At 39.0% G+C, this 14,811-nt stretch overlaps 1 protein-coding gene across 1 annotated transcript; it reads right to left on the bottom strand.

Moving 5' to 3' along the window:
* Positions 1-1,028: 1,028 nt before the first annotated feature.
* On the bottom strand, positions 1,029-6,977 carry LOC118766048. Its single transcript, XM_036509202.1, has 3 exons — positions 6,877-6,977; positions 6,476-6,538; positions 1,029-1,821 (listed from the first exon to the last, which is right to left on the bottom strand). Exons 1-3 carry the CDS (start codon positions 6,975-6,977, stop codon positions 1,092-1,094), a joined length of 894 nt encoding a protein of 297 aa, XP_036365095.1. The 3' UTR covers positions 1,029-1,091.
* Positions 6,978-14,811: the final 7,834 nt, after the last annotated feature.

Raw genomic sequence — 14,811 nt, forward strand, 5'->3', positions numbered from 1 at the left:
GTACAATTATCAGGTGTCACTAACTGTGGAACATGACATACACAGTCTCTCTACCATTCCTCATCTCTCTCTCTCTCTCTCTCCTGTACATGCTTACATCTTCTGTCCCCCTCCACTCCCATTTCTTTTGCCCCCATTCACTTCTCACACAGATGTAACATCACTATTTTTATTTCTTCCCAACTCTACCCTGATCACATGCCCTTACACACACACACACACTCTTCTAAAATATAAATTGCCATGTGGCCCCTCTATAGCAGGAAGCCTATTCTGATCTGGCCCCTTTTCTCTTACTTTAACCCCTCATCTTCTGTCTCTCAAGCCTTGCAAGTCATATGGCAACCTCACTAGTGTTGGTGGCATGCAGAAAGTACCTGTAAAGTGTAAAATAGTTGGTATTAGGAAGGGCATTCAGCTGTAGAAACCATGTTATTGTAGACAGTGGAGCACAATGCAGTCCTTTGGGTCATTGTGCCCATGCCAGCAGGAAACAAGACTTGTTAACCGTGTGTTTGGGAAGCAAACCTTTAGACCATACAGTTATGCCTACATCTATCAAATACATACTTTTCTAAGACTGAAGAAGTTTTGAGTTTGTTTCTAACAGTTTCAATGTCATTTATTACAAATATACACTTTACCCTATCACGACAAAAGTAATTTGACAGTCTACATTTTCCCCTTAGTTAAACTTAGTTAAGACAATTCGATCAGCACACATTCTGTATCTCTGCTGATTTCTACAGTCTCAGATAACTTCTGCACAACAATTACCACAAAATTGTTTCTTCAGATCAATTTCCAGATATAACTGGATGATAAAGTTTCCATTCTTCAACCAGTTTCCAAAGTAAAGAGCTAGCTTCCAATCAGATATCTCCAACAAAATTTCTGTTCTTGTATCTAACATGAACCATTTCACACAGAACCTTCTGCTAGTCTCTTGATTCCTAGCATTTCCTCCATGAATCTCACCGGCTTTCGAACACCAACTCTGATTTTTATGTTCTACAAAAAATGCAAAGTTAATACAAAACCAATTGATTCATTTACTTTATTGTTATCTCTCTTGAAACAAGTCTCCAGAATTAAAGTGTTGCAATTTTGGGGGTTATGACAAGATTTTTACGGGAAGCTGAACCAGCATAGCTAGGCAGTCCCATTTTTTTCAGTTCTTCAGTTGCCAAAAAGCAAGGCTGCAAAATAAGCTCATTTTTGGAATTAACTTCATCTAAAGTATAGGCATATTCATGTCCCTTAGGAATTCTACCAGGGCCTGGTATCTTAGGGATATGACAGGCTTTAGCCTCTAAGGTTTCAACTAAGTCATCATGTTTCAATACTTTGGCTGGTTTATCAGTAGCCTTCTTGGGGCAAGATTTGGCTTCGAATTTTGAAGTAAGTCTTTTCTTTTGTGCTTCATCTTGTTCTTCAAAGCGTATAAATTTTTTTGGAGGAATCACTTCTCTTTCAAATTCTTCTGGAAAATTTCTGCTTTTTACATCTTCCTTACTTTGTACTACTGCACTAGGTGCATAAGTGAAGAGGTCATTTGCACTCTCTGCAGCTTTACTGTTGTAGCGAAATATGTTTTTATCTGTTGCATTAAAAGGATCAGGGTAATTTTCTGGCTGGATAGGGGCGTAATCTTCATTACCAGGATGCTCCTTCAACCAGTCTCTTAGACAGACTGCTTCATGTCCACGTGAACCAATGAGAGAGCAGTTACAGCCACAGACATAACATACTATATTGTTTGTTTTGTATGCCTGACTGAACTCTGTAGAAGTTCTTTTTTCTGCTTCATTTGATTTATCCCTACAAAGAAACAGAAATTAACACACATTAACAAAAAAAAAAAAGAATTCATCTTTACCAATAAAGCAGACATTGGTGCTCGATGCAGTCCTTGGAATTATTAGATCCTGTCTAACCTATGCCAGCAGGGAACAAAGACATTAAATGATGATGACCAATGATAGGTTATGTTATCAATAAACTAACAGTATGATGAATCTGTGGTCAGTTAGCTTGCTAGAAAGAACAGCTAAATCTCCTTCATACCAACATTGCAATGCTTCTCAAAATTTTTGGCTATTGTGACCCCTACTTCCTTTCTCTTAAGAAAACTTTTTCAATGCTTTCTTGCTTTGACCTAGCAATATTAAAAACTTATGCAAGCTTCTGTATAGATATGTACATAAGTGAGGAGCTTACCTAATGCTGCCTGAAGTGGCTGCCTTTACTACATGGACATACCACAAATTTTGACAATGTCGTTTAAATTCTACTTTTGTCTCCAGTACTCTTATAAAAGTTGTCCTCTTTGTAACTAGTATCCAAAACTTTCAATCACCCCCCCCCCTCCCAGGAGGTAGTGGGAGACTACCACTCAATTTGAGACACACTGCTCTACTGACCTAAGAAAAAAGTCATGGATACACTTTGTAGTCATAGATACGATTTGGTAAAAAAAAAAAAATGGAAAGATGGTTACATGAGAAACATCTGTAATCTTGGGCTTTACTGGATTTGAACTGAAGAAAAGCAACCAACAAGTACCCTCTTCATAGGTCACCCTAACAAATCCTCTCACAAGACTTAAAGCTTTGTGAGGGGATTGGTTAGACAATAACTGAAGAGAAGCCTCGTGTGTGCCCGTGTCCTGACATTATGTGATGATTGCAAATGAGCACCACTGTTGTACAAGTGGTGTTGATTTCCAGTCTTCTGTGGATATATTACACAGGTGAGGGTTGACAACAGAAAGAGTATCCAGCCAGAGAAGCTAGCTCAAAAAAACCTATCTAACCCATGCAAGCATGGAAAAGTGGACGTTAATACAATGATGATGAGGTTGAAAGCTGAGATAATGACAATTATATTCAACAAAATGTTGATGCAATATTTAAAAGAAACCTCAATCTTTTAGGATAACTCTAAAGTATAATTGTTAGAGAAGGCGGCGAGCTGGCAGAACTGTTAGCATGATGGGCGAAATACTTAGCGGTATTTTGTCTGCCATTACGTTCTGAGTTCAAAATCTGCTGAGGTCTACGTTGCCTTTCATCCTTTCAGGGTCGATTAAATAAGTATTAGTTATGCACTGGGGTCAATGTAATCGACTTAATCCCTTTGTCCTTGTTTGTCCCCTCTATGTTTAGCCCCTGTGGGCAATAAAATATTTGGTTGTCCAGAAAGTTCATGCCGATTTATAGCAGCTTACCTTTCGACTTATTTTAGAACATGGTTTAGTTCATAAAATAGGATTTGACTACACCTCCATTTAGAGCACAGTTTAAGCTATCTTTTTGTGGAAGAAGGTTTATGTTCCTATAACCTGTGTTAATTCTGTACTTGATGCTTTGGGAAGCAGACAAAAAAGTAGTGAGATGAAATATGTACAGTGATGGGTATGTGATCATGAATTAAAAGATATACTGAAACCATGTTTGTTATGTGTTCATATTTAAGTATGTTCTGTATTTTTTGATAAATGAATTTTCTTTATTTAAATGTTCTTGTACAGAAATTGTTTCTTTGCACTGGTAGATGGGGAAAACTGAAATTTGGTTGGAGATTCCCCGCACATCTTTCTATGTGTTCACTCAAAGGTATCTGTTTATACTTTGGGAAATGGATCTGTTCCTTATGTAGTGTGGTTCTCCATCTAAGTAACATACTTGTCTGTCCTATGTAGCTATGTCCACAACCTGAACAAGTTGTAACATAAATTAAATTATCAGATGCACAAGTGAAGTTGGTCTTAATTGTGAACCTCTCTCCCTGTTTGAGTTGGAATTCTGAGCCTTCAGTTCGTTGGGGCATGTTCCACAGTATGGATATCCACATTTTTTAACCCTTGATTTCATGATAAAGCTTTGCATTTGTCAAGAGTCTTTTCAGCAATTTTGGTTGTCTTTTTACATTTGATGAATTTATGTGTTTTCAGAATGTTGTTCATTTTAGGATCCCTGGTGAGCATTGGTAGATTTTGTACAATATTATGTATCAAATGAAACTTTACTTTATTTTTTGGATGAAGAGTTCCTCAGCATCAGACGGACAATAGTAAAACTGCATATGCCATGAAACATTTTTAGGACTTTTTCTGTTGGTCTTTCAATTTTTAATTCTCCTTCAAATTCATTCCAGTTGATTTCTAATTTGGTATATCTATGTAGCTTTGCATGCTAATTATAGAAATGAAAGTAATTTTTGCCTTAATTTGATAATTTAAAAATAGCTTTTAATGTCTGCAAATTTAGGCTAATTTTAGCCAATCGAAAGCCTGTCTCCATAGTAAAAAGCCAGGCTGTTGTGTAGTCAGCCTGCTTTCCATTTTGTATATGATGGAGATATTGAAAACTGAGGAGGATGCGGTTGATCAGGCAAATTTATGATCAAAATGAGCATTTAATGTTGAATAGCCCAGTTTTAGAGTGACCTAGGATTATCATAATCTGGTCCTTCATTTTATGACGTTAGGGTGTTCTTTAGGAGGAGATTTGGTTTTGCTTTTTCCATCAGTCCGATTGTTACCTGAACTAAACTACCGTATATTTTTTTCGAAATTTAATGTTCTGGTATTTTTCGCATTACATGCCTGTTCCAACATTTCACATGACTTTATTAATTAAAACTTATTAAAACTCGTTGAATGATTTGTTGTTGCAATGTTGTCATCACACACAAAATACCAGCTTCCAAATCTTGTTTTCTCATTGGGTAAAAATTTACAAACTTCAAAAGCCTTTTCTTAAAAATTTTCTTTAACAAGTGAATAACATCAGATTCACTGAGAAAAATTACATCAATATATCAAATTTGAAAATTTTCACAAAGTTCCTATTTTTAAAAGGGGTAAAACTTGCAGGAAATCTTGCATTTCAAGTACTTACTAGCACTATGACCTGGCAACGCCGGGTCATAGTGCTAGTGCATGAATATACAGCTGCGTGCATGTGCACATACACGCGAGTACTGTCCAAATCTCCGACCAATCACATACAGCTAGCTGGCATTCAATTGGCGTATCAAGTTTCGGGCATTTTGATCGGGTTTTTATATAGAAAATTCACCAAAAAGTCACTTCTGTCGAATTTTTAATGGCTTTGCTGGGTGACTAGGGAAATGTAACGATATGCACGACCACCCTTGGACGGTTTTGAATGACCATAGAAAGTGCGAGCCCTCTAACTGAAAAATTGTGGATGTGTATAAAGGACACACGCACGCGCACACACACACACACATTTTGCCGTTTATATATAGACTAATAATGCAGGACTAATAATGGAATTAAAACGATCCGGGGAAATATAAAAATAGACTTGGGTATCCTAAGTAAGGGAAACGAATCTGTAAATGCTTCCTGAAAAGTAACTTATTAAATGGAAATTAAATGGAAATTAATTTAATATTGTCTTTGGTTAAATATTTTCGAATTTATTTTCATAACTTCTTAGGAATGTTTCCAATTGCAGTATCATTATTATTGTTATTGTTTTGGGACTGGTTTATTTTTCTGGTAATTCTTCGTGATAAAGATGTTTTGGACAACCAATTTATAAGGTGTTTATAAAAGTGTAGCAGTATGGTTATTATCTCTTTTATCTCTAGTCTTTTCCAAATGACCTTTAGCAACATCGTCATTAAAGTTAAAATAAAAGAGCTGTCATTAAAAAAAATTATACCTTTTGATAGATAGATATTAAATATAATCGGGTTATTAAACTGATTATTTAATAAGTTGACTTTTAAATATTTAAATATTCGTTCCACTAAATCGACATACCGGACTGTTTGATTTCATTATTGGTGGCGAGATGGCAAAATCGTTAGCACGCCGAGCAAAAATACTTCGCTGCATTTCGTCCGTCGTTATATTCTGAGTTCGAATTCCGCCGAGGTCGACCTTGCCTTTCATCTTTTTGGGGTCAATAAAATAAGTACTAGTCGATCTCTGGAGTTGATGTAATCGACTTGCCTACCTACCCCGAAATTGCTGGCCTTGTGCCAAAACTTGAAATCATTATTAGTCCCACAGATAAATGTACGTAAAACAAAAGATTATCCTTGTATATTTTAAACACTCGTCAGTAAACCTTTTTAAACATTATCTTATCAGGAGGGCTATAGTGCAATCTTAGAGTATAACTTATGCTTTCACTTCAGTTTTCCTGTCAGTCAAATTTGTAAATGAATTTCAATAACAATCAATGCACAATCGATAATGATTTAAAATAAAAACGGGAAATCTTTCGTTATATGTACGTATAATGGCGGACAACATAGTAAAAAAGAAAACAAGTATTAACTTTTACACGACAAACCAGTTTTCATTTCGGAGATCTCAACGGAGCAACATTGAATACAAACACAATAGAAGGGACATGGAGTTTAGTTAAAAGTAAATATCGCTCCGAGCATGGAACTTGAAAGAAACTCTTTTCAATTTAAAATAATTTACCTGGCACCAGTTTCAGATACATTAACATATGGGTGATCGTTTCTGTGAAATGAAGATTGGCAGCTGTTCTTTCACTTTGTGGTCTGGGGGAAATACCAGCAAAAAAGTAAAAGGGATAAGCTATACGAGCACACAAAGAAATACACAGATTCACTTATAAATGCATACATACATAGTTACCAAAATAAATTCTCAAGTTTCGACAGACTCTTTTTTCCAGTATTTTCTGGCTGAAAAGTAATATTTATGTTGTCGTTGTGTGCTTGTGAGTAATATAAATTGACGAAAGTATAAAGATATACTCGAAAATAAAGACTGTTAAAATGGCCTTGCAAAGGCAACCATTTTCTTTTGGGAATTTCCCAACTTTGAAAAGAATAATTTGAGCGTTAACAACTCACGTCACACGTGAGAACGGTAAACGGAAGAAAGAGAAGAGTTCTTCATCAAACGATGTTTTTTGATTTGCTAACGGCAATCTTGGATAATAAAGTATAAGCATACTTCAGCTTCGGAAATCAGTCCTATGACATACGACTTAACTCGAGGAACAACGTAGTACCAAAACACCAAATCAGTAACAACAAGAATTATCTCACGGCTCACATCTGTACATATTTTCTCAAGTATTTTATTTGATTTTAGGTGGGGTTTTTTAAAAATATTTAGGTTTTTAAATATATTCGTTGAGACAGATGTAAAAAAAAAAAACACAAAAAGAAAGCAGAGTTTATCGACGGAAGTCAAGGTTTATTTTCTTACGTTTTAATTGCTTTAAAAAAATACGTGAAGTCGAAAACTGACGTAACTCAAAATGACGTAAGTTCAAGTATGCCTGTCCCACTTTTTTTTTCTTCACCCCAAGACTTTCTAGAGGGTTCCCATCTGTAATTTGTTAGCTTTTACTTAACACTGACCTTTAGCTTGTCCTCCCCCACCCCAGCCGAACCCCACCGCCAATATTAACGCTCTTCATCCAGCTCCCCTCTCTACCCCCATCGCTAACCTTCCCCCACCTCCCTTTATTCACCCCACCACTCCCGTTACAGCTAGCCTACATGCATCACCTCCTGCACCCCATCCGAATCCCACCACCAGAGTTAATGTTGTTCACTCAGCTTCCCCTTTACCTCCAGCACTATTCTTCCCCTCCCTCACCGTCTGAATTCTAATTCTAATATTGACCCCACTGATACTGCCAGTTCGCCTCTAAGATGTGTCATTGATTGGTTGAAATTACCGAAATACGACAACTTTAACAAAAAATAACTTCCAAAATACAGAATTTTCTCAACAACGCCAAGAATAAAAGATGTTTTGTGTGACACATTCTACAAGTATACGAAGTTTGAAAGTGTTAAGTTAGAAAAAATTATTTTTTAAATCTGTCGGTCAAAAGGTAAAGATCCCAGTCAAAAACTGATGCTCTTATAGATTAATTTCCCGTGTAAGGAAAAATAAACTGTTGCGTCAACACGATTGAACAGCTGGAAACCGACCAATACAAACAACAGGTTTGTTTAATCATGGGGTCATGTGACCGCTGGAACAAAAAGGGTTTGTGGAGCTCATATTCGGGTATTTGAGCATAGATGAGTCAAAACGAAAACATCTCATGCAATGACAGTGTAAAACACTTTTGCTACTGTAGGTTATATAAAATTCGTGGGACAGTGTGATATGCACCAAACAGAAGGGAAAAAAGTTATTTCTTACAGATTTCATTTATCCGTCAATTTGTCATTAGGGAGAGTATACAGAGGTTGTAGCAGTCAGCTGTTTTACAGTAGTGAGCAGACGTTAATGGTAAGAAGAGCAGCCATGTACCTCTGACAGTGTTCAGTGGAAAAGAGAGACAGATATGCTAAAAACATAGAGATATTACATTTCTATATTTAAGAGATGAGGAATTATGTACACTATTTACGTTTGACGGATATTTGTCCTCATCTTGTTTGTTGTTGACACAACGTTTCGCCTGATATACCCTCCAGCCTTCATCAGGTGTCTTGGGGAAATTTCGAACCTGGGTTCTCATTCCTCAGGTATTTTTTGATGTTGTTGTTGTTGTTGTTGTTGTTATTGAACTCGGAATCATTTGGGTTAGTAGCCCGCGCTCTTAACCACTACGCCATATGCCCACGGCATATAATAATAATAATAATAATAATAATGATAATGATAATAATAATAATAATAATAATAATAATAATATAATAATAATAATAATAATGATAATGATAATAATAATAATAATAATAATAATAATAATAATAGCAACAACAACAACAACAATATCGAAGAATACCTTAGGAACGAGAGCCCAGGTTCCAAATTTCCCTAAGACTCCCGATGAAGACTGGAGGGTATATCAGCCGAAACGTTGTGTTAACAGCAAACAAGATGAGGACAAATATCCGTCAAATGTAAATAATGTAAATTATGAACATATAGACATGTTTATTCGTCGAAGTGTTGGACAAGAGTGATGTGGGGTGGGGGTATGTTCCTTCAGCAAAGTACCAGGTGAAAGAGAGAGCATGCACATTCGGCAGTGCCACATGAAAGAGTAAGAATTCTGATCAGTGTTCTGTATTTATACATGTTCGATACATGTATACATGATGGATGTAGGTCAGAGAACAACAGAAAGCGAATGCATTTGTCTCTGTTGAACTGAATTTAACTCAAGATATTCGGTGAAACAATCCAAATCGGGCAGTTGACCTTCATAAATTTCCAATTGTGACTGCTGAGAATGCTGGAAAGGAGCTTACAGAAAAATCTTGACTAAGGCGCAGGAGTGGCTGTGTAGTAAAAAAGCTTGGTTCCAGGTTTAGTCGCACTGTGTGGCACCTTGGGCAAGTGTCTTCTACTATAGCCTCAAGCCGACCAGAGCCTTGGGAGTGGATTTGGTAGACGGAAACTGAAAGAAACCTGTCATATATTATGTATATGTGTGTGTGTGTTTATGTTTGTGTGTCTGTATTTGTCCCCCCACCCAATATCGCTTGACAACCGATGCTGGTGTGTTTACGTCCCCGTAACTTAGCGGTTCGGCAAAAGAGACCGATAAGTCCTGGGGTTGATTTGCTCGACTAAAGGTGGTGCTCCAGCATGGCCGCAGTCAAATGACTGAAACAAATAAAAGAATAAGTTTTTGATTATTAGCTAAGGATCCAGGAAACACTGTTTTGTATGTAATACTACTGTTATATGTTTGTGTCTATGTGTATGTGTACGCATACGTATATATGAATACATCCTCATTATTAGTACTATTTTGTTAAGCGTATTTAGTAAACAGTATGAACTGTGAATAAAGCGAATACGCACAGTGTGTATCACTCCGCTATACATATATACAGTTGCGAACGTGCCAAGGAAATATGTTTTTTAAATCTTTATGTTATGTATTGTCAATAATCTACATTTTTTTGTTCTATTGTCTGTCTTTATTCTTTTACTTGTTTCAGTCATTTGGCTGCGGCCATGCTGGGGTACAGTCGTAAAGGAATTTTAGTTGAACTAATCGACACCCAGGACTTCGTTTTTTTTTTAAGCCTGGCATTTATCCTGTCGGTTTCTTTTGCTGAACCGCTGAGTTACAAGGGACGTAGACACACCAACACCGATTATCAAGCGGTGGTGGGGGTCAAACACAGACGTGCGTGCGCACACAAACACCCACGCACTGGCGTTTCTTTCCGTTTCCGTCAACCAAATCCACTCACACGGTTTTGGTCGGTCTGGGGCTATATTAGAAGACACTTGCCCAAGGTGCCAAGCCATGTGGTTGGAAAGCAAGCTTCTTACCACACAGTCACGTCTGTACCTAAGAATTTGCTTAAGAAATTGAATAAATGTTTTCTTTTCTTCACATATGTGTAAGCCATCAAAGATAAACTATTCACAAGTCATCTACTGTCAGTTAGTAACTTAAAATGTATTTTGTTATATTACTTTGTTTATATCGTAGTGGATTCGAAACCCCAATTGTGGGATAACCTGTCAGATGCCACGAGCAAACCACAATAGTTTTGGTCAATTACTACAGTACTCTGTCAGTTATGATGACAAGAGGTCCAATTGATCCAGTCAACAGACCAGCCTGCTCGTGAAATTAATGTGCATGTGGCTGAGCATTCCACAGACACGTGTACCCTTAACGTAGTTCTCGGGGGAGATTCAACATGACACAGAGTGTGACCACCCATAGTGACAATATTATTTAAATTGTGGCGATGAGATGAACCAGGAGAAAAGGGTCCATGATGTTAATGACTGAGGGACCCTACCAAAGAGGAACAGTGAGTGAGGTCAAGTGGGCAGAAGTAGGATTGATATGGGTTTCTTTGGCCTTGGGCAATGGGAGCGGAAAGACACATGCAAGCGTGCGAGCTAGAAAGGGAATTTTGGATTTAACCGAGTTGGACAGCTGACACTGAGAAGTAGGAGAATTGCACTTTGTTCCTCATTTTACAAGCTATTTCAGCACTCGTATACATATATTTTTTCTTTTGTTGTTGTTGTTGTTGTCCTCTTACATGAGATGTGAGAAAAATATAAGGATTGGTAGTGATGTCATCAGACCTTTCTGTGGTGAGAGAGATGGGATCTTTTCGGTTTGAACGGCAGTTTTTTCTAGCGGTGTCATATGAAATTGTCACCCATAATTATGACCCTAGTATCGATCTATTGCATTTCAATCTATTTTAGGGTTAGGGTTAGTTAGGGTTAGGGGTGGGGGGAAGGATATCTTTTTTCTTCAGAATGTAAATAAACCCAATCTGTTTCTTAAACGAGGGACATATTCATACAGCACAGAATGTTTTTCACCTCAAATAGACGTCATTGATTGGTTGAAATTGCAGAAATTGAAAAAAAAAAAAAATATCTTGCAAACTATAGAATTTTCTGAATAAAGCCAAGAGAAAAAGATGTTTTATAAACACATTCTACCAGTATACGAAGTTTAAAAGTGTTTAGTTACGTGGAATTTATTTTTAAAAACTGCCGTTCAAACCGAAAAGATCCAAGAGATGTTATTGCCTAGGTCCATAAGATCAAGGTGGTGGCCGGGATGCGAAGAATTGAAGATGTAGCAGGTCTCACGGCTCTGGATCTGGAGGTTAAACTCATTGGCGCTGTACCTCGAAATGGATGAAACAGACCAACGTGATGCAGAGAAGATTGAGCATCACCTAAAAGAAGCTTCACTAAGCTGGGAAAGGTCTGGTGGAGAAGAGAACAGGTGGACGTGTATGCAGCAGAGATTTGGAGATTGGCCATGCTATCTGGTTTTACTGGAGAGGGACTAGAAAAGGCAGCACAGTTGGCATCCATAAATGGTTTCCTTGATGATATATCAGTGCATTTGCAACAACTGCCGGGCAGTGAGAAAATGGCAATGAGTGAACTCATCGCCCAGGTCCATGTATCAACGCAAAACACCGGGCAGGATGCAGTGGCAATGGCAGCTACGGAAGTCCACAGCATCATGGGACAATCGGCGAAGAATGAGAAGAGAAAAGCTGCTGTGGAGCGGCAGCGACCATTTATGGGCCAGTGTTTCAAGTACCAGGGGCTGCACATGGCAAGGGACTGCACAGAGATGAAACCTGAACCCATTTGCTATTGGTGCAAGTAGGCAGGGCATATTGCTCAAAACTGCAGCCAGGGAAAAATCCATGGGGAAGTTGCTGCCTCTCAAACTTCCCCTGTGAGCAAGGAGAGGCTTTTGTGCTGTTGCTGCCTTTAATTGAAGTCCTGGTTGGAAGAAAGGCACTCAAAGCCCTCGTAGATACAGGCTGAACAACATCTCTCCTAACCCCAAGAGTGACAAAAAAGTGGAAAGGGACGAGTAGTGTTAGGGCAGTTGACAGCAGCGAAATTAGATGTAAGGGTAGCAGCGAAGTCCAGATGGCGGTACGGGGCACATCACTAAGGCTGAGTGTAATTGTGATCGACCATGTGGTAGATAGAATTTATGTAGTGACGGACATGGACACGATCCACTGTCTAGGGGGTGTCAGTGTTAACGGAGCCATGGTTTCATTTGGTGGCACAGGGGCATCATGTGCTGTGAATCTGCAACAAGAGAGTGGGCAGAGCTCCGGGGTGGATTGTACTGCTTACACCATTCACGATAAAGATTTTCAGGTGGTGTTTAACTGTCAGTGGTGGATAGTTGAGTGGCACTGGAAAAGAGAGCTTCCGACGCTGAGGAACAGGCTAAGCTGTTATCAGCATACCTTGAATGGAGATGCCAGGAGTGATTTTGAAGGAGATGTAGAGAGATGGATCAAGGAGGAAATCGCTATCCTGTGGAAGAAAGTGAAGAGCAGAATGCTGCCACTAATGGAAGGTCAGACTAGTACTGGACTTTTGGGAACTGAATGGCTACGTATCGTGCCACACGAGCTGTGAAGTGACTAATGTCTGTGGAGGGATGTTGCGAGAATGAAGACAGATGACGAGGGCTGCAACAATTGCCAACTTGAAGTCGGCATATCTGCAGTTCCATGTCAGCAAGAAATTGTGGAAGTATCAGCTGGTGAGATATAAGGGCCAGACATACTGTTGATTAGGCTGGGATTTGGGCTGAATTCTGCACCAAAGATCATGGCAACTGTATTCAAATCTATCCTGGGAAAGATGGACAAAGTAGAAAAGGCCACCAATTCCTAGATAGACGACATCGTGGTTGATGAGACTGTAGTGTCTACCACAGAGGTCATAGGTCAGCTAAAGAAATTCAGACTGACCATGAAACCACCTGAGCCAATGGTTGGAGAAGCTGCACTGGAGCTCAAGTTTCAAAGAAACAAAACAGATATTTGGTGTTTCGGAGAGGAAATGAGATTCCAGAACTGGGCATCAGTGTCAACAGATGAGAACTATTTTCGATGTATGGGAGACCAGTGGGTCCCTATCCAATTGCAGGGTGGCTTTAAACAGCATACAGCTATGTTAAGAGATGAGGTGATGATGCAGGAGATCATGGAAAGGGTAAGAGCAGAGGACCCAGTAAGAGAAAGCTGGTCTGTGCCCAGATTGGAGAATGAGACCATATGATGCAATGCTAGCAGCATTGCGATAGGCATTGTCCTAGAAATCAGAGGTGTTGAAGTGGAGCATGCAGCCTGGCTCCAAAACGCAGATGATTACAACTACATTAACGTGGCTGAGTTGGATGCCGTGCTGAAGGGTGAATCTGGCCCTGAGATAGGGGCTCTGCTCTATCAAAACTCTGAACTGATTCGGCTACTATGCTTGGATGAGTGGGATCAGTGATCACTGATGAATGGAGGGTTCATATGAAAGTGGGTTGCAGAGTTGTTAGGTAAGCACCACCTGGGGGTTCTGGGAGAGCTAGCTGCCAAATTTGGTTTGAAGCTGAGCATGGTCTTTGTGCCCTCAGAAAGGAATAAGGCAGAAATTCTAACAAGGGTGAAAAAGGCCTGGCTGGTGGTGCTGGAAAATTCAGAGCAGGGGATAGCTGCAGTGTGTCAGCTAGGTGACTCAGAACTAAGGAAACTGCATATCATACATAATATGGGCGGGGATAGAACCCTGTATTTTACCAGAAAGGTTGACTCCAACGTTACTAGGAAAAGCTTTCAAATTCTATGGGAATGTTTTGCCATATTCCATTGATATAATTGAATAATTGTTTTAGATTAGATGGTTTTTTAACATGGACTTTTTTGGAAACATAATTCCACAAGTTCTTGATCGGATTCAAGTCCGGGCTCTGGGGAGGCCATTCGATTATGTCAGTATTATGGTGATCAAAAAATTCCATAACCTTTTGGGATTTGTATTGTCCTGCTGATAAATAGCCCCCGGGGGCATTTTGTGAGTCAAATATGGCACAACATTATCCTTTAGTAGATTCATATAACCTACACTATTTAGCTTTCCATCAACTTTAACTAGAGAGCCAACACCAAGGTTACTAAATGCCGCCCACATCATCACATCCCCCCACCCCGCTTGCGTCGTCTTTTGCATGCATTTCGGATGGAATTCCTCAGTTGGGCAACGTCTGACGTATGGTTTACCATCTGATCCAAATATACAGAAGCATGACTCATCACTCCAAAGGACCCTGCACCAATCTTTGGTAGTCCATTGAGCATGGCTTTTTGTGAAATTAAGGCGTTTGAGCCGATTTCTTTCAGATATTATTGGCTTTTTCCTAGTGGTTTGTCTATGTAGTCCAAATTCTCTCAAACGGTTGCGGACGGTTTGTAGTGTAAAAATTACACCATTCTCATTGGACAATTGTTTACAAATGTTAACGGCTGTCAGCATTCGGTTGCCTTCCGAAA

Source organism: Octopus sinensis, linkage group LG14 (genome assembly GCF_006345805.1).
Source record: "Octopus sinensis linkage group LG14, ASM634580v1, whole genome shotgun sequence".
NCBI lineage: Eukaryota > Metazoa > Mollusca > Cephalopoda > Octopoda > Octopodidae > Octopus > Octopus sinensis.

Coding starts and splice junctions, on each gene's coding strand:
- LOC118766048 (XM_036509202.1), bottom strand. CDS start 6,977: ATGCTTATACTTTATTATCCAAGATTGCCGTTAGCAAATCAAAAAACA. Junction 6,539..6,876: donor TTACCGTTCTCACGTGTGAC/GTGAGTTGTTAA, acceptor GTGAAAGAACAG/CTGCCAATCTTCATTTCACA. Junction 1,822..6,475: donor GTATCTGAAACTGGTGCCAG/GTAAATTATTTT, acceptor GTTTCTTTGTAG/GGATAAATCAAATGAAGCAG.